The sequence below is a fragment of the Poecilia latipinna genome, unplaced genomic scaffold, assembly GCF_001443285.1.
Source record: "Poecilia latipinna isolate Pla-1442-1.1 unplaced genomic scaffold, P_latipinna-1.0 Scaffold171, whole genome shotgun sequence".
NCBI lineage: Eukaryota > Metazoa > Chordata > Actinopteri > Cyprinodontiformes > Poeciliidae > Poecilia > Poecilia latipinna.
This window is the reverse complement of record NW_015112787.1, coordinates 274985-293856: the sequence shown is the minus strand read 5'-3', so window position 1 is coordinate 293856 and position 18872 is coordinate 274985. Positions and strand designations below refer to the sequence as shown.

At 42.4% G+C, this 18872-nt stretch overlaps 1 protein-coding gene across 2 annotated transcripts in view; it reads right to left on the bottom strand.

Annotated features, from left to right (window-relative positions):
* Positions 1 to 18872, bottom strand: part of slf1 (SMC5-SMC6 complex localization factor 1) — a 45856-nt gene continuing 26984 nt past the window's right edge. The window contains exon 18 of one of the 2 annotated variants that reach the window (XM_015030064.1): positions 1 to 5122. In XM_015030064.1, coding sequence (XP_014885550.1) covers positions 4623 to 5122 — 500 coding nt within the window. In that variant the 3' untranslated portion in view covers positions 1 to 4622. Of the gene's footprint in view, positions 5123 to 13713; positions 14407 to 18872 lie in introns of those variants that run through there. The other variant, XM_015030065.1, reaches the window with a different exon arrangement.

Here is an 18872-nt window from a genome sequence, read left to right as displayed (position 1 = left end):
GTCCCTAAACCCAACGAGTAGGAACGAGGTCGAGTATGAGATCATTCGGTGCGTTGGATCTCGAGAAAGTGTGCGGTTTTAGCCCCGTCAGCGTCGTCAGTCAGTCGGTACGACACCTTCTCAGTGAGGCGGCGCCGCGGACTGGGCCTGCTGCCGCTGTGCTTATATAGATGTCACCTGGTCTATGCAGAGTGTCATGGAGCAGGCAGGCAGGCCTTTAGGCAGGCACAGCCCTAATCTTGTTTGAAAGGCCGGTCTCTTTCCCTCTCATCTCCCTGTGTGTTTGCCTTGGCGGGCCACACATGAAAGCGTTTACACGCGAGGCGTGCTTCTGCAGCACGGGCACGCACGCAGACACAAAGAGCCCCAGCCTCTCTTCCTCCCTCTCAGGAGGGGAAGACAGAAAGAACGCATCTCTGGTAGGAAGTCTTGCACACTGTAACTACTTGCTCGCAGATAAAACAAAAAAAAAAAAACAGTGTCATATTTGAGCAGGAACAGTTTCTCCCTCTCAACCAAGCACACACACACACACACACGTACATGCACACGCAGACATGCAAACATGCTCTCTATGATGCTGCGCCCCGGGCTGGCCGCCCTCTCCATCTGCCCCACCTCCTGTGCCCACAGCTCAACTTTGATCAGCCCTTCCAGAGACACGGGCGTGTTCGTGTGCGCCGTGTATTTACAGAGGAGTGTTTGCATACACACGTTTATGCTATCAAAGATTCTCTCAGCGTCAGTGTGTGGTACAATTGCATCTCCCCTCCAGCTCTAGACTTGACACTCAGATTCGATGTGTGCACGTGTGTGTGTGTGTGTGTGTGTGTGTGCTGCAGCAGCAGAGGGACCAGCTGTTTTTTGGTGTTGACTTTGTGGAGATGCTTGATGAGCAGCGAGTCATTGTGTGACAAGACAAGGCTCTGAGGGGACTTAGGCCTGAGATGTCAGGGATGGAGGAATATTTGTGTGCGTGTCCGCGAGTGTGTGTGCGTGTGTTTTATCCTATTTCAAAACACACTTCCCGTCATGCTTTCCCCGTTTGCTCTCTCTGCGGTTTCCTCATTCGTCAGTAAGCAGGGTTGCGACCCTGTCTGAAGAGATGGTCTCTTGGGCTTCTTGCAGAGCTTCTCTTGAAAGATCACAGCACAGGCTATGTTTGAGGAGGTCCTGTCTCATCCTATTGATCCCTGCCTCCATTTCCCACTGCTTCCACTTCTTTGTCTGGGGGTCTTTAAGTCTGTAAAACCCCAGCTCACAGCATCTACTGTCGTCTTCTCCCCTCGTCTGTCTGTCTGTCTCTGTGCCGCCGCCTTTCGCCTTTTTGAAGCTCCGCTCCACTTCATAAGTTTGTTTCCGCTCTCCGATAAATGATTTTATTGTCTGATCCGTTTGGACAACAGTAATAAACTTTTCTTAGAGCGACTTGATGGGATGGCTTTTTTAGTTTTGCCCAATGAACTGCTTGAATACTTGACACTTTTGTTTTTACTGCAACAGCGCCTGTACCGTTTGTTGACACCCCTGGTACCGAGTATGAAAAGCCTTAATTTGTGTTAATTTTTTTATTGCAACAGGATAATCTCACACAGGAAAAAAAAAATAAAAAAATCTTTGGCGGGGAAATTGCTATGTTAAGAAATCAGTACCTATTCTAACAGTTCCTAGTAAATAGATGCACCTAAACCATTTTTATAACATATGTTTTAAATTGATCAGAGATTATTTGAAACCCTACTTAGTAATCGATCACTTGCTGTTTTCTTACTTTGCCTACTCTGCAAAAACAGGAAAATCAAGACAACATACCTTTTATGTAAGACAGATGTAATTTGATCTCCACAAGGTAGAAGTTTATAGTTTTGACCAGTTGAATGGTTTTGTTTATTTTCCAATTTTCCATGCATGTCTGTTGCAGAAATCAGGAGCTACCTGTGAAATCAACACTAAGAAATTAAAATAGGAAGCTTCTTTTGAAAAAAACAAAACAAAACATGGCGATAAATGAACTACTGTATGTCTCCAGGCCCATTTTCAGACTTTTTAATTTCTTAGGATAAATTCTAAGCAAGTTTACCTGAATTTTGTCTAATACATTTCACCACTTTATCGACAGGAGACTCTGACAGTGGACACATTGTCAGAAGTTTTAATTACTTTGTCTTGGAGAACGAATAAGAAGAACATGATCACCCATGTAAATGTTTAGTGCTTTAGCGGGGAAATGCCTTTAATGTACCCAGCCGCATCACCCAATAATATTACAAGCTAGCGCAGATAGAAAAGCTGAGTTAAGTTCGTATGCAGTTATTTAGATCGTAGTTTTCGTCCCATGACAAACAGAGCTTTAATTACTGTCACAACCCGTTTGATTTCTTAATAAATTAAGCTCACATCAACCTGTTGCCATTTTTTTTTTACAGTAGTTTCTCCAATTTTGTAGTTTTCATTTGCTGCTTTAGTGTACTTTCCTGTTTCTTAAAGCAGTGTTACCAATTACTTTGCCATTTGTGAGTTTACAAAAATGATTTCTTAGCCCCACTAATAAAAAGTAATACAATTTAAGGTTGGATTTAAAATAAATATATTTGTATTGCTAGATAATGCTGTTGCTGCAAAAAAAAAAAAAAAATCTGGCTTTTTTCAAATCTTCACTTGGGGTATCAATTAATTTGTCCGCGACCGTGTGTTGCAGATTTGTGAGTGTTGTGTGGTAATGCATCCAAATGTCTCTTTTTGTTGTTGGTTTATGGTTTTGGCTGCATTTACCAGCGAACCAAAGCGTGATTTTTGTATCGTGTAGAGAAAAAAAAAATGTATAAGAATGTACTGGGCTGATAGGTGTAAAGGAAAGAGAAGCACTTTTATTTGAATGAGACTATTTATTTTTTAAAGAATACTGTATATAGCTAACTGATTAATGTATGGTTGTATTTTATACAGTATGCCTGTTGATATTCTGGTAATAATACTGTAAAGTAGGTGTGTTGCCTGCCTTGATTTTATTTTATTTGTTTTTTTTTATATTTGTCTTGTCTGCCTGCGAAATCTTCTGCTTGTGACATCATCTCTGTGTGTCCCTTTACAAATCAACGAGATTTACAGACATGACAGCTGGAAGGCAGGGGCATAATATGTCGTATACCTCTAATTTAAGTAACGATAATCATCTGATAAATGTGGCTTATTTTGGGTCAAAAACTAGTGAAACAAAAACTTTCAATTAAATATTTTTTATCAACTTCCCTTTGTGTGGATGTTATTGACGCAGCATTTGCAGGGACACTTCTGGCTCGACTTGCCTTCCTCCCATTTCAACAGCAGCAGCATATACTGTGATGCAATTTTCAAAAAAAACATAATTGGGCATAGAGAAAACCCTCATCCTAACTTGTCTTCAAAATAAGACATACTTAAACGATGCATATGTCACATTTAACAGGTAGCTGGATGCAATGATCAGACACTGGGATAGAAAATAACTCTGGGAATTACAAATATATTTACTTTCCCATAATGTGGGGCTTGGAAAATACTGAAAATGTATCTAGGATCCCTGGTTTCGAGCTCCAGAACAACTTTGCCAACTTCTTCGCAGAGGCAGCATAATAAAGAAAATCCACGTTTAAGAGCGCCTTCTAAACTTACAAATGGAGTTTGTTCTTTTTTTTTTTTTTTAGCAGATTTTATGGCTACACTATTTTATGAGACCTAGAATGAGCATAGAGAGAGAGAGAGAAAAAAAAATAAAATATACATGCACCGTTTATTTACACCGGTGCTTTAGAGTTTCTTGCTTTTTATCATATTTTTACTACGTCTGACATGAGTTAAGTAAAAAACATATATACTTCACAGATCTTACGCAGCATCAAAAAGAGAGATGGTATAAATGAAAACGTCTGAACTGTAAACTATCTTAAATTAAGACTCCAGACAACTTTAAGGAGGTTCGTTCTTCACACTCACATTTACATAAGGCCGTCATTTCTAGGTCTTAGTACCAACACTCATCTGCCAGGCGCTGCTTTCTGGTATTAAATGTTTTCACAACGTTGTCTCATTTTGAGTCTATTAATAACTGAGTTAACAGGGAGCAGTGGCTGATGAAGAAGCTTGTTAGAACCAAACACCTTTACCTTCTTTATTGTAATTTTCTTAAATATTTAAGGTTTTTAATGCCTGAACAGTAAACCAATTTGAACTTTTCTTTTACATGTTAAACAGTTCTTTAAAAAAAATCCATATGACAAAAAAGATTTATTAGCAACAGGGAAAGTAGCCATGTAAAAGTGAAACTGGAGGTAGTCCACATGAAAATGTTAGTGTTCATACGAGGCTGGAAATAGTAAAAAAAAAAACATAAATACTTTTACATTCAAAACATTTTTTTTTTGAAAAATATATGTCAAGTCAAAACAGAGACTCTATATTTTTTAGCACAAGTACAACAAGTTATCATTGTAGAAATTACTTCTAAATCACCAGCTTATTAAAGAACTTGAGGGCAATATACTGATGTGTACAAACCATCGTCAGCGGGCATGGGGGATTGCACCATTATGGAAACCCCTCAATGACAGGATGTGCAATTTTTTTTCCACCCTTTCAATCTTTTCTTACAAATCAGCAACCAGTGCCTTGCCATTAGCCTGCAGGTTCTCCAGTGCTTCCATCAGGAAAACCGTGTTCTCTCCTCTGCACTCCTTGGCAGCAGCAGACACCTGTTCTTTGTGCTCTCCTCGACTGAGCCTCAGCAACGTCTCCACGTCTTCGGCCAGCCTCACCGCCCGCTGATCTGTCCAGTCCGAAGTGACTTTCTGAAGGGAGTGCTTCTCCAACGCAGCGGCCAGCTTGTAGACCAGAGTGTGGGGTCTGTTCCCCGACTGCGTGAGGCCAGGCAGGCCCCTCTCCTTCTGGTAGGAGAAAATGAGGTGGCCCAGCAGACTAGATCCAGCCTCGAGGAGAGGAAGGTTCAAGACCTCAGTTTTGTCTTTGTTCGTGCGGGCTGAGTCCCCAGCCTGAGCGCTGCGGAGGAGCTCCTCCCTCTGACTCAGTGCGGAGACCAGATCCAGCGGAGTCTGTCGGTCTCCGTCGGTCTGCTGGAGAAGAACTGAGCCTGGGGGAGACAGAGACATCCAGATTAAGATCAGACAGCGCTAAGACCAGGTTTCAAGCAATGTGACAGGATACACTGACAGCCCCACTGTGGGCCTTTTGCATAGAAACACTACAAAGATAAATGAATCTGAAACTAATGCTTGAAAGTAAGAAGAACAGAAAGTGTTTTGTTGGGTAATATGCTTTATAAAGCACCGCATTATTAATATGGTGCAAAGAAGAAAGAAACTTCTGGATGACTACTTCATTTGTAAGTACTTTATTTACATGAAATAACAGCTTTGGAAAAGTACAACTTACGAGATTTGCATATTTTAAAAAAAGAAAAAAATCTTAAAATGTATAAAGTCCCAGGAAATTAAGTTTGTGGTTCCAACGTGACAAAGTATGAAAACGTTGAAGGGATACAAGTAAAAAAAAAAAAAAAAAGTTGTAAGAAACATCAAAGCGCAAACATTACAGAAACATTGGTAGGTCATCTAAGGTAAGACAGCACACCGACCTTAAACGTGGAGGTTAATGATTTCAATGTTAGCAGCGAGTTTAAGCCTCAGTGATAACAGACGAAACAGATTTGCAGCCAAGTTACCTTAGTCTGCGGCATCATTATCAAATAAGGCGGAAGAGACACGACACGGGTCAACGGCAGGACGAGGCAACAGAAATGGGTGGCGCGCACAAATACATTCGCTCCGTGAGACAAACTCGCATCCAAACGCACAGTGTGAGAAGTGGAAGGCTTAAATGAACAGCTGTTTTCCCACCGGCCCTCAGCGCCAGACGGGCCTATTAGCTCACTTCAGCGCTAACTTCAGCTGACACTTCGCCTTAGCTCGGTGACTGGCAGGTCACTTTGTGTTTGTGTTAAAGGCGCAGAGGGTTAGTGACCTGACGGAGGCTCAGCTTTTTTCTTTTTTTCTTTTTTTTTTGATTCACTGCTGTAAGTGAGCTCATGGCCGTCGACGCAGGTACAGGGAGCAGCCGAGTCGCAGTAGACCTCGAGTCCGACGTCGGAAAAAATGTGGCTTGTTGGGAAATTTAACGAGGGAGTCAACGGCGACGGCAAAGCTCTCCATTAATTCAAATCTCTCGTGAGCGTAAAAATAAACACTTAATGTACAGCTTTAATTGTGTACGTTCAAAACGTCTCCGCCGACCTTGACTTTCCCCTTTCCGGCGCTGCTGCGACGCTTTTCAGCGTTGAGCTGACAGTCGGTGCTGAATGCAACACTTTCTTCTCTCCCTCACAAAGCAGGCAAAGTTCTGATGCTGACATTTACCACCTTGTTTCTCTGCTCTCTATTCAGGCTGAAAGCCATTTTCCAGCGTCAGACAGGCCCGCGCACATTCAGTCTACAGAGCGGGTCGAGTTGGGAGTGAGCCCTTTGTTTGCTTTCAGATAAACCCATTTCTATAGCAAACTGCTTTTGATGGCACTTGACTGTTCAACCTTGGCAATGCTACTACCACTTATGAGCAGGTTTACGGCTCTGTGGAGGCTCTGTATGACACGCTCACAGCTGAAGGGCAGCTTGATTACACTGCTGGCACTTATTTGCAGTTTGACAGACACTGTGAGGTTGGAGGAAGTGTGAAACCAGAAGGAAGGGATGATTGTGTGTTATAACAAAGGATAAACCATACATACTGGGCCTCCCTGCTGGCATTTTAATTAAAAAAAAAAAAAAAAATTGTAAAACTAACAAAATAATTCAGAATTCTTCACATCTTGTTCAGCTGGTCAAGACTTTGACAGTCTGGTCATCAGCGAACGCCCTACGCTCATTTTCTGTAAGTTACCCCTGGAGAACGTATACACTTAACTTTGTCATTCGTAAATGCTTCCAAAATGTACAAATTCTACTATCTACTGAAATCAGTTGCACATCAGTTTTACTCCTTCGCCAGTTTGACGAAACACCCCAAGGCAGTTCCTTGGAAAAAGTTGCTAAACTACAAACGTAGGAAATGGAAACCATCCAACGAAGTCCTGTCATGTTTGTTTACGGCCTGAATGAACGGCTGACAGCTCTTCATAGAATATACAGGTATTGTTTCAACATCTATTCACTCATTTTGTTTTTAGTTGTTGTTTTTTTATACGGTGGTTCTTAAACCATTAAGGCTGCACCCACCAACAGAACCGAATTTACGTTTTTTTCCCCTTATTTTCTTTTGTGTCAAAAAGAAAGTAACTATGTTTTGTTGATTTCCTTTTCTGATTCTTTTAAAAATAAAGAAACAGTTATCAAAAATAAAGAAAAGTTTAGTTTGACTAGTTAAAATAACTAAATGCATGATCACTTAAGATCTATGATTTCTAAAACCCAGTTTTTGGTGCACAGTATTAGATTTTTTTTTTTTTTACCATACTAGATCTCTCACCAACTCATAAAATGTCTTCTGTATTCCATTATATGATTTTAGCTGTTGAAACAGACTAATGTGGAAAATTAATCTGTGAGAAGGGAAATAACTATTTAAATTACACTAAATCTAACGCTCAACACAGCACAACAAGGACCAAACTGGCAGTCATTTGGTCCTTGTTTTAAATTAGTTGATGTCGCCTCTGCCAGTAATAAAAATAATTGATGGCTGCTCAAGCTAAGAGGTTTGAATCTGTTAATAGTTCTTAAAGAAGACCTGGCATCAGAAGGTCGGTGCTTTGCAAAAACTGGAGATCAGAAATGGGCACCAAATTTCTGATTGGTACACTTCGGCTCTTAAGATTATTTGTGAGAGCTCCCAACAGAAGTTAAGTGCTCATCTGCCTTTTAGTCTTTCAAATCTGAGTGGGCAAAAAAAAAAAAAACTAATCTGCATAAATTGTGGCATTAATCTACATAAACATTTACATAAGCGTGGACGTTTTAAATACGAGGGTCAGTGGTTGGGGGGCAGCAGTCAAGGACGTGAGAGTGCAAATTTGACCAAAGTGGCCACAAGAGAAAGGCAGAGGTTAGGGAGTGATGTGAGAGTGTAAGTGAGGGAGAGTGAGGATGTTCACAGCGGGACATAATCACCAGGTTTCTGTAACAAGCTGTCTTCGGCAGCAGCAGGAGCCGGCGTCGATACTGTTCTCAATCAGGAGGAGTGGCTGCGTGACGCTAACTAAGGCATTACGCACTAGGGGAGGATACACTTAGAAGTAGATTTCCTCCAAACAAAACTGTAAAAAAAAAAAAAACTGGATTCATCACAGTAGTTTGGTGGACAAACTCTTAAAAGTTCTGCTCTAAACCTGCTTTTGAAAAGAGATCTCACGGGGAGCAACATTACCTTTTTCTCTTTTTAATCAATAAGTCTCACACCAAAAGTTACCTCTTGGTGCGCTCTGGTGAAAATCACAGACGACAGAAAAGTCTGAAATGACGGTACTCGGCTCTCCGGTGTTATTAGTTTTACTGTCTGCCGTGCCTCCAGAGCAGCTCTGTTTTCCTCGCAGCAGATCCAGGAGATAAAGAAACACAAGCCCGTTTCCCCAGAGTTCCCCGCCGTCGTCGTGTCAAACCCAGTTGACAGACGGGCTCCAATCAGAGGTCTGACACTGGAGCGCGAAGGAGGGGTGGGAAGGCGTCCCTGCAGCACGGCCCTGGGCTCGGTTTGTGAGGCTCTTTGTAGAACCTGTCTGCCTGAAAGCTAACCGGATCGCTCCAACCGCAGTTTGTGTTATTTGCCTTCATGCTGGTCCTTTATTTTCTCTTTTCTATTCTTTCAAATATCAAACTTGCTTTCTTGTTGTGGTTTATGGCCACATGTTTATTACCGAAAACAGAAATCACAGACTCACAAGCTCCGGGGAATGTAACTCCGACTATATGCTAATGGAGCAAACATCGTACTTGAGCATAACTATAGATGAGATAATCTGACTTAGTTATAAATGTATATGTGGTGTGATACGCCTAGGGAAGTGTATTTGGTGCAAGAACCGGTGCCTGAAGTGAATTCAGGTATTGGTGCTGGGTGTCAGAAATGCTCCAGCGGTGATAAATATAACACCCGAGGGAGAACATGAGAGAGCATAGGGTAATTACACCGTCCTTTAAGTGTGTGTGCATGAATGTGATGAAAAACATCCCAAGTTGTGAAGCTACAGCAGTGAGAGGAAGAATTCACACGCTGAGAAAAAGCCACTGGCTGATGCAGCCGCCAGATGCAGCCTGGCGGCCACACACACACACACACACACACACGCACATTTACATACGGAGCGCGAAGCCCTTTGGCCTTTAGAGGGCAGGCGAAGACAAGAAATATAAAAGTGAGAGTGGAGGAAGGGGGAAATTAGAAGAAGGAGGTAGAGGAAGGGAAGGAAAAGAAAGATGCAGTGCTCCCTTCCTCCATCCCTCTCTCCCTCCCTCCCCCAGTCTTTCTGGTCTGAGTCTGGGGGTAAGGCACACAAGCTGGGATGCAGGCAGGCAGTTCCACAGCATGGTAAACACCCCCCACCCTACCCCCACCTCACTGCCTGGAAGAAGAAGAAGAAAAAAAAAAAAAAGACAGATTCAGGGTGAGTGTGTGAACTGCAGCCAGGGGCACGGCAGCACACATCCACAGGGTGCTGCTAGCTAGCAACTAGAAATCCACAGCGAAAAACAACAACCGGATGACGCACCAAAGAGAGGAATCAGACTCAGGAAGACGTGCAACCAGCCAGACATCACCAGAAGGGGGCTAAAAAGTCAACCTATGCATCCTGTGACTGGTTTTAACCTAAAAGCCACAGGGGTTTCAGTGGGTGCAGTGGCTTCCTTGAAATTAATGACTTGAGTTTACTTTACCTCTTTACTGTAAATAAAAACAAAATGCCTTGATGAGCGGAGCTTTTGTCAGCCACAGGTGACCTTCGTGTGTGCTGTTGACGTGGCCTCTTTAACGCCCGAGCAAACTGAATGCAATGATTGTGCAATACAAGTGTATTACTGCCGTGCTGCGACTACAAATCTCACTCACGCAGCCTAATGTTGCCACTTAAACTACGTGCAGCAGAGGTTAATTTAACCAGTGGCGTTGGACAGACACCAGCAGAAGGCGGCATGCCTTTGGAAGCAAACATTTTATCCATGAGAACACGAGACTCCAGGGAAACACAGGTTCACCAGATATGGATACATAAACACCTCAGTGATTCAGCAGAGACCGAGCTCCGATTGGAGCAACACCAAATTAAAGATTAACTGTGTGGGGTTGTTTTTTTAGCTACCTGCTCATAAAGTGGGCTTTTTCTCTACACGGATAAGTAAGGTGAGGTGAAGGGACACAAGCTAACATCCTTGTAAAGATGTGTTGAAGGTACAGAGTTTACTGTTTTGATGTGATTGGATGTTCGTTTGCTGCTGAAGAGCCAAGTGCAAATCTTTAGGGGAAAATAAGATTATATATAGATAAGGTCTTTTCTTCTTGGGTCCAACTGGCTGCATGTTGTCTGGCTTGAACTGTTTCACTGATGTTTCTTATGTCTCTTTTCTGATTAACTTTGAAACATTACTTTGCACAGTTTTTATTCCAACCTTATTATCGTCACACTCAAGAGTTTTGACCTAAAGATACACAAAAAACAACTAAAACCAGCGATCAGGCCCGAAACCTGGGAGTAGTGATGGACTCTGACCTGAACCTTCAGAACCACATAAAGGCAGTTACAAAGTTGGTCTTCTATCACCTGAAGAACATCTCCAGGACAGAGAACTAATGTCTCAACGAGATCTAGAGAAACTCATCCATGCGTTTGTCTTTAGCCGCATTGATTACTGCAACAGCGTCTTCACAGGTCTGACTAATAAATCAAACAGCTGCAGCTGATCCAGAACGCTGCTGCTCGCGTTCTCACTAAAACCAGGAAGATGGAGCACATAACACCAGTTTTAAAGTCCCTACACTGGCTCCCTGTAGCTCAAAGAATAGACTTTAAAATACTGCTGTTAGTTTCTGAATCACTGAACGGTTTAGCACCACAATACATTAAAGATCTGTTATCGCTGTACCAACCGTCTAGACCCCTCAGGTCTTCTGGTTCTGCTCTGCATCCCCAGAGCCGGAACCAAACGAGGAGAAGCAGCATTCAGTTTCTATGCACCACAGATGTGGAACAAACTTCCAGAAAACTGTAAAACAGCTGAAACACTGAGTGCCTTTAAATCTCGACTAAAAACCCACCTGTTTAGAGTTGGATTTGAAGTGTAATCAGTTCACAAATCTAATGATGGCTCTTGACTTAATGTAACGTTTTGATTGCTGACTCCATGTCGCATGACTCTGTGTCTTTGTGTTTGTTATGATGTAAAGCACTTTGAAATGCCTTGCTGCTGAAATGTGCTGTAGAAATAAAATTTGATTTGATTTTGATTTTGGAAAAATGGGCAGATAAGCGCTGTTTTAGATAAGGTCTTAAGTATTTCTGCATTTCAGCAATTCATGAGAGGTTTTGGTCCCGCTAAATTACGGTACATGAGATTTAGTATTTTTATAAGTACTTGCTTCTATAATTTCTCAAATAACTCAATCATTGAGAAAAAAAATGACTCGTATGCAAAGGCTAAGTATGTTTCTTTTTTTTTTTCTTTTTTTCTGGGTACATGTGAGCTCTAAGACGGTGATGGTGGCAGAGACCCAGTAGAGGCTTTGGGATGAAAGTGAAACAATTATAATTACCATTATTCTCAAAAGGATTTTTTTAAAGAACCGCTATTGACTGAAAAACTGTTTAGTACACAACAAAATAGTAAAGCGATTGGTTGTTTGGCTGCTTGAGAGCAAAACGGGAACGAAGAAGGACATTTACCAGGAGTCTGAAGACAAAAGAATAAGTAGCACAGATGTTTACAGAAGAGGTCAAGGAAAGTATAAATGATAAAAAAAACATGTTTCTGTCAAGAATTCTTTCACAGCTTTAATACACTAAAAGAGAGTTTGACACTTTTTAACAACATCATTTGAACTGTTTGCACTCGCCACTTAGAAACACAATGTAAAATGTCAATATTTATCGCTCTCTGCTCCTCTTCCATCTATCTATTCCTTCACAGAACAAACGCCTTTTCAAGAGGTGGGCAAAAAAACATGTGAAAAAGTAAACAGCAATCCGAGACAATTTCAGACCTTTTTCAAATTCCACATGATGATCCAAACAGCGAGAGGGCTTGGTTGTTTTGGCAAAAGCCCGATTCAAGAAACTCGAACTGACTTTAAATTCTTGGAAAAGAAAAAAAAAGAAAAATTAATAAGCGCTCCTGCTGTATACACTGTGTTCCTGCCGCTCGACAATGAAGAGGTGAACAAGAGGCGTCCACAAGCAGCGCGACAATTAAAGCACTCCGCACGCACGCAGCAGGGCACGGCTCTTCATTCAGAGAAAGGTTTAGGCAAACACACTTAACTGCTGTTGAATGCCTCTATTTATGAAGTACGACCCACTCCAGCTGGGTTCACAAACATCCCATTGTTGCCTCGCCGTTAATCAACTTCGCGAGTGAAAATTCTTCTCCTGACTGTGACCTTTGTTATTAACACTGCTTTTCAAACACTATAAAATTCCTTCCCAAGTTCTTGCTTAATATTTTAATTGAGTCTTGAAAAAAAGTAAGTCAGACAGAATTGCAATGTTATCGCCGTGGAGTGCAGGATTGATGACTTGAGGTCAGAGCTGGAGGATCGGGTGCAACGCTCATGGCCAACAAAACAAAATCTTCCCAGTCTTTGCTTATTTTTTTTATTTTTTTTTGTCCCAATCAGATTGGAGACAAAAAACAAGAATTGAGTTACACCTTGAAAAATGTAATTTTGTGTCACTGACAAAAGAATGGTTTCATTATTGGTACTGTCCTTGCGATTAACCATACAACGTTAGTATCCAGAAGAACCTTGGGGGTATAAAAACTCCAGGAAAAATAATTACAAACTTTTTTCTTTTTATCTACTTCTTTGGCCTTTGCCCTTTCCTCACAAAAGGGAAATAGTAGCTAGTTTTCCCCTTGTGGAAACTAGCTCCTATTGTGGTCAATGTGCTTGCTTAAAAATAGGTCAAGACAGGAAAAAAATATAGCATCAATATATCATAAGTCGTATACAATTGTCCTATGACCATTATAACGTCAAACACTGTAGATCAGGGGTCCCCAAGCTTCGGCCCGCGGGTGGGATCCGGCCCGCCTCCTCATTTGGTCCGGCCCCCTGAACAATACCAGAGAGCATTCAGTGTTTTTTTTCATATATATGTGGATTTTTCTGCAACCACCAGGGGGGCTCTTGAGCAGATATGAAACTTAGTTTCCCTGAATGGAATATATACTGGTCAGTACCAGTCACCGTTTCGCTCACGGTTTTTTTCCATTTGCATTCTGGGTAAAAATCTAGCTAAACGCGAATATGTCGTCAGCAGTAACCCAATTTCAACCCCCCCCCCCCCCCTTTCCACAGTTTCACTCCCCCCCCGTCAACAAAACTTTTCTAAGGTTTCTGTCTCGAAAAACTAAGACCGGCCCCCGACTAGAAAAGGGAACAGTCATGTGGCCCTCGCAGGAAAAAGTTTGGGGACCCCTGCTGTAGATTGTTAAACTGATTGATTGATTACAGCCTGCATTTGTTGAGGCATCATTCCAGTAAACTATGATGTGTTTCTATTCAGAGTTGCATCGATGTTTCGCCTTGCTGGGGGCGTGGAACAGGTGATCTTTGTGCAAACGTCCCAAAAATTCTCAAAGGTATTTAGATCTGCAGTCTGATGGGACAATCATACGTGAAAATTACGTCTCGTGCTCCTAGAGCAAATGTTGCACAACTTGAGGCTGATAAGTTCTTCTAATGCCATTCTGGAATATGCCCTTGCCGTCGGTATATTCAGGTAGAGATCTGATCCCATTTCTTGAGCACATAAAATTGCTCAACCTAGACCTGACCAACTGCAGCAGACCCAGATCACAGCACCGTCTCCACAGGCTTGAAAAGTGGACAGCAGGCATGATGGGTGCCTCCTTTCTCAACCAGGTGCACATATTACTCTGCAAAAGGGCAAACCTGGGCTCCTCAGATCACATGACCTTCTTCCACTGCTTTGTGGTCAGAGATTATTCTGAGAACATGTCTTTAATAAGTAACATGATCCTCCACTGTACTTCCAGTTTTTAATAATGTGTTGTTGGACAGTTCTTAACTTGATTCTAATAGATTCGGTAATCTTCTTTCATGTTCTTGTTGCAGCCTGAAACATAGTTATTGATGGAGCAATTATCCAATGGCGGGCTCTTACTTATTTGCATTGATAAATCCAGGTGGTGAGTTCTTTGAGCAGTGTATGTGAAAAAAAAATACACAAACAGAAAAAACATTTTATCTAAAAGGAGAGTCACAGAACAAAAAAGAGCAATCAGGGAGACGTAACAAAAAGAGCATGCGTACCTAGACTTGCGTGTGTGTGTGTGGGCAAACTGGGGGGTGCAGAGGAGAAAAAGGAGACTCTAGTTAAGGATTCCCAGTGAGAGAAGTCCTTGAACTACAGCCTGGAGAAACCTGCAGCTGAAACATCAACGCACCCGAGTGAAGCCGAGGGCTGCAGACGCTGCCTCACTTCAGCTCCTCGCAGTTGCCAGATCAGGACCCGCGAGGACGTGAGAGCTGAACAGGATGAGCTTTGTCTATTTCTTTACCATTTTGACAGCAACAAGGCCCCAGTACGCCTAAACATCTGCCTGTGTGTGTGTGTGTGTGTGTGTGTAGGTGTGTGTGTGTGTGTGTGTGTAAGTCAACAACAGTCAGACAAACATGCTGACTATGAATCATAAGTGACTTTGATGGCATGAAAGTCAGTTACTTAGAGCTTTCTTCTCCACAAACACTTGTTCAACTCAACATCGGATGGAGTCCAGCAGATTCACTGCATTAAGCAGGTGTTTTTATAAGAGACACTGAAGCACCATGTACCAGCTTCTGCAGACTTAAATAAAATAAATAAATAAAAACACAAAATTCCCATTTTTGAAATGGGAGTACAGATACCAGCGAAATAAAATTCCCCTTTGAAAATAATAAGGGGTAAGAAACAGCATTAAAATATCGTTTTCTAACACTCACGCCAATAGTCGCAATTAATTATTTAGACACATAAGCAACACAAGGCATCTTTCTCATGTGAGAAAAGTTGCTGCAATAAAACGAGCTTTTAGGATTACTTTAAAACAAAGAAACAAGAACAGAGCTGAAATCTTAACTTGTCTTTAGTATCTTTGTGGTTAGCAAAGATTGACATAATTGAAACAGCACAGACATTGTTCCAAAACTTTGGTGCAAGCATCATTGGTACTCACCAGAAATATTTGTATCATAGAAACACAAGGTCAATAGGAAACTGCCACAGACTTGGGATGTTTATGCAAAACAAACCCAGACTTTTCCATAAAGAAATGTGCAGACAACACTTCAAGAAAACCTGGTTTAGCCTGGTTTTAACTTGACGTGGACAGCAGTGAACCAGGAAACCTGCTTACATTTGTACCTCTGACGTTCAAACGTTAAAGCATTAGAGCAATCTTTTCTATGGATGGGGGTAGGGTTACATATCTACCTACCTATCTACTTAACTATGAATCTGAAGATTTTATCATCTGAGTCCACGTAGATTGTACAAAAAAAAAAAAAAGCTAAATTCTAAACCACAAATGAGCAAGTCTTGTTTTATCATTGTCTGTCTGTAAGGCAGTAATTAGAAAGCATATAATTTCCTCAAATGGTTTGAGAACAAATGTTATAAAGAGTACAAACTTGAGAGAGTCTAATCTTAATTAACTATCAAAACCCCCCCCAGAAAAAGCTCCAGTTAAAAATGTAGCCGTGAAAGCTCACGACATGAAACGGAGCACAATTCTACAGTGTTCAGCCTTCTTGTTATCTACTAAAAGTTTTGATTTCTCTCAACCGGACACAAGTCTGGCCATGTCGTAGAAAATGCTGTTTCTTTTTCATTAGCGTCTTACATCACTAGGTCTTCACTGGCTTCATTATAGACATCTCTCTGACCATCTAAACAGCTAGCTATGTGTTCAAGTAACTACTGAAAGAACTTCCACACCGAAGAGTGTTGTTGTTACCAGCTGATAGCTGCTGAGGCACGGTGGGTTCACAGATTGGACAAACACTTAAGTTTCATATAGGTCAGTGTCAGTCATCACATGATTTCTCTGGGAGCAGCTAAACAATCCTCTTCAGGAATTAAAATAGTCTGATACGTGTTTGTAACTCGGTGTGGGCTAACTTCGATCGACAGCAGGCCAAATAACACTGAGGGGACTGCGTTAGCCATTACTGTGCCTCAGCTGGATGGAGGCAGCTTAAAGGATCCTTTCTTTTAATTTCTCCACCTTTTCCTAACCGACACTCCTCCTCTGCGTGCCAGATCGAAGCCATACGCCCGTGGCCATACCGCCGGGTCATTTTCCGCTCAAGTCGCCCAGGAATAGCCTCTGAAAAGCTGTTGAGGAAGAAAGGTGCAAAAGGGAGCATCGACACGCTCTCTGCGCGACAGCTAATTGCAAACCAGCGTATGCTTACGGCACGGTTTGAGATGAAGGATAGCGTTTGTGCATACATACGCCAAAACGCGTAGCCAAGGACGCTTCAGTTTTGAGTGAAAAACAAGCCGAGCTCATAGACAGGGGGTCATGTGGGGCGGCCTTGGGCTACGGAGGGAGGGGGAGAGGAGAGCAGAGTCAGCCTTGCCCTCAGCCATGGCATCCTTTCATTGCCAGCTTCGTGAGCCTGGAGGGATTGAGGTAGCGGGGGTAGGGGATCTACCCATTCCGCCCCGCCATACAATATAGCTGTAAAAATGCACCCACTTGCATGCAGAGTGCAGGCCTCCGAGCGGACAGACAGGCTTACAAAAGGGGTGAGATCACTCCCAACCGAAGGCTTTGTTGGCGTGCCAGTGTCAGTGTTGCCCTCTCTGGCCTACCAAAACCTTGGCAACTAGGTTGTCTGCTGGAAACAACTAGGACAATGGGGTGAATGCCTCAATGAAATATGGTTTCTGGGATTGCAGCTGGCACTCGCAGGAATAAAACAGGCATGAATATAATGAATAAGGAGACTGAGGAATGGAAATGCGTCTGGCCCACTGGCCTGGTTTCCTACCCTGGAACGGTGCAGAAATCCTACCTGGCCAAAGTGGAGAAGAAAAACAAAAAAAAAACAACCTGATATGCAGCCACCAGCACAAAAAGTTGGAAATAAAAACTAAGGATGGTTATGGTAACTAAACATCATTTACCCCCCGTGAGCTAAAACTTTCTACATTTAACAGCCTGGACTTGAAGATCTTAAAGGAAAGGGAAAGAGGGAGGGGGATTTATCGAAGGTGTCTATGGCAACCAAAATGTAGATCATGGAAAAGAGACGGTGTGAGACAACATAGCCCGAAGTCAGGAGGACCACCTCCTCACCAACTCCCTGCTGTAGCCTTCAGACAACCTACCATCAAGGTGGGAGGAAACGGCAAACAGTCAGCAGAGAACAGATGAGAGAAAGAGGGATAATGCACCAGCCTGAAGGGTGTTTCAAACTGAGACAATTCCCATATCTGCCGTTTTGCTCAGTCCAGTAAAAAAAAAAGAAAAGAAAAAAAAAGACCTGGCCTAGACGGTAAAGCCAGACGTCTGCTACGCACGTAAACAGCTATGTACATTTGATTTCTCGCTCCTCTAATTTTACCGATACAGATAGCATGCTTCATCTGACCTCTTTTAATTTGCTCTCTCTCCTGTTACTAAGGAAGGGAGGAAAAAAAAAAAAAAAAAAGGGAAGCGCTCTCTTGTTTCCTCTCCGGGACTAAACAATCCCAGTCTAATTTATTTTTTGAGGACAGAATATGTACATGTGTTAATGGGAAAGTCAAATCAAATTAACTATAATTAGTCAAACTGAGAAGTGTGCTGAGGCAGAGGTATGTTACATGAGAGACTTGTTCATCGCTGGAAAATAGCACTCCTCCCTTCGAAACCCCACCAAACACACACGCGTTTCCTCAGCCACCTGCTGCCACACACCAAACACCGACACCCGTCACGTTCGCTTCCATCCTCCCCGAGCTCAGACTGCATGCGGCACCGTTCACATGACGACACGCAAACGGGTCCTGTTGTGACACATTTCCCAAGAAAGACCTGCGAGTGAAATTTGCAAGCGGACAATTCTGCCTTGGTTAATCTTGTCAAAACGACATCAGCAGACATTTTATGGGAAGAGGCTCAAATGCGTTTGGAAGATCTGCACACTGAAAAGTAGCATGTGGATCATAGAGACAAAGCAGCAGCAGACAAAGGAAGGTAATACTTATGATCCAGATGTACTTACAGAAAAAAACAACAAAAAAACAACAACAAGAACGCAAACAAATGTTGCAACCATTGGGGAACATCATCAACTGGAATTGGGAAGGAAAGTCCACGAATCTTAAGATATTCTCCCTAACTATGAACATCACATGTAGAAGGTTTGCAGAAAAAACAACCTATTGAAAACAGGTAACTTGACTAAAGTGTTTGCAAACACTTTAGTCCATTTGACCACCAACATATGCAGGCTATCGTCGCTGAACGCACATCGCGTTGAAGCTTGAAGTAGATGTGCTTCTGCCGTACAAGACAATCTCAGCTGCATCCTGCATTGTATCGATGGTTTAGGCCAGGGGTCCCCAAACTTTTTCCTGCGAGGGCCACATAGCTGTTCCTTTCTCTGGTCGGGGGCCGGTCTTAGTT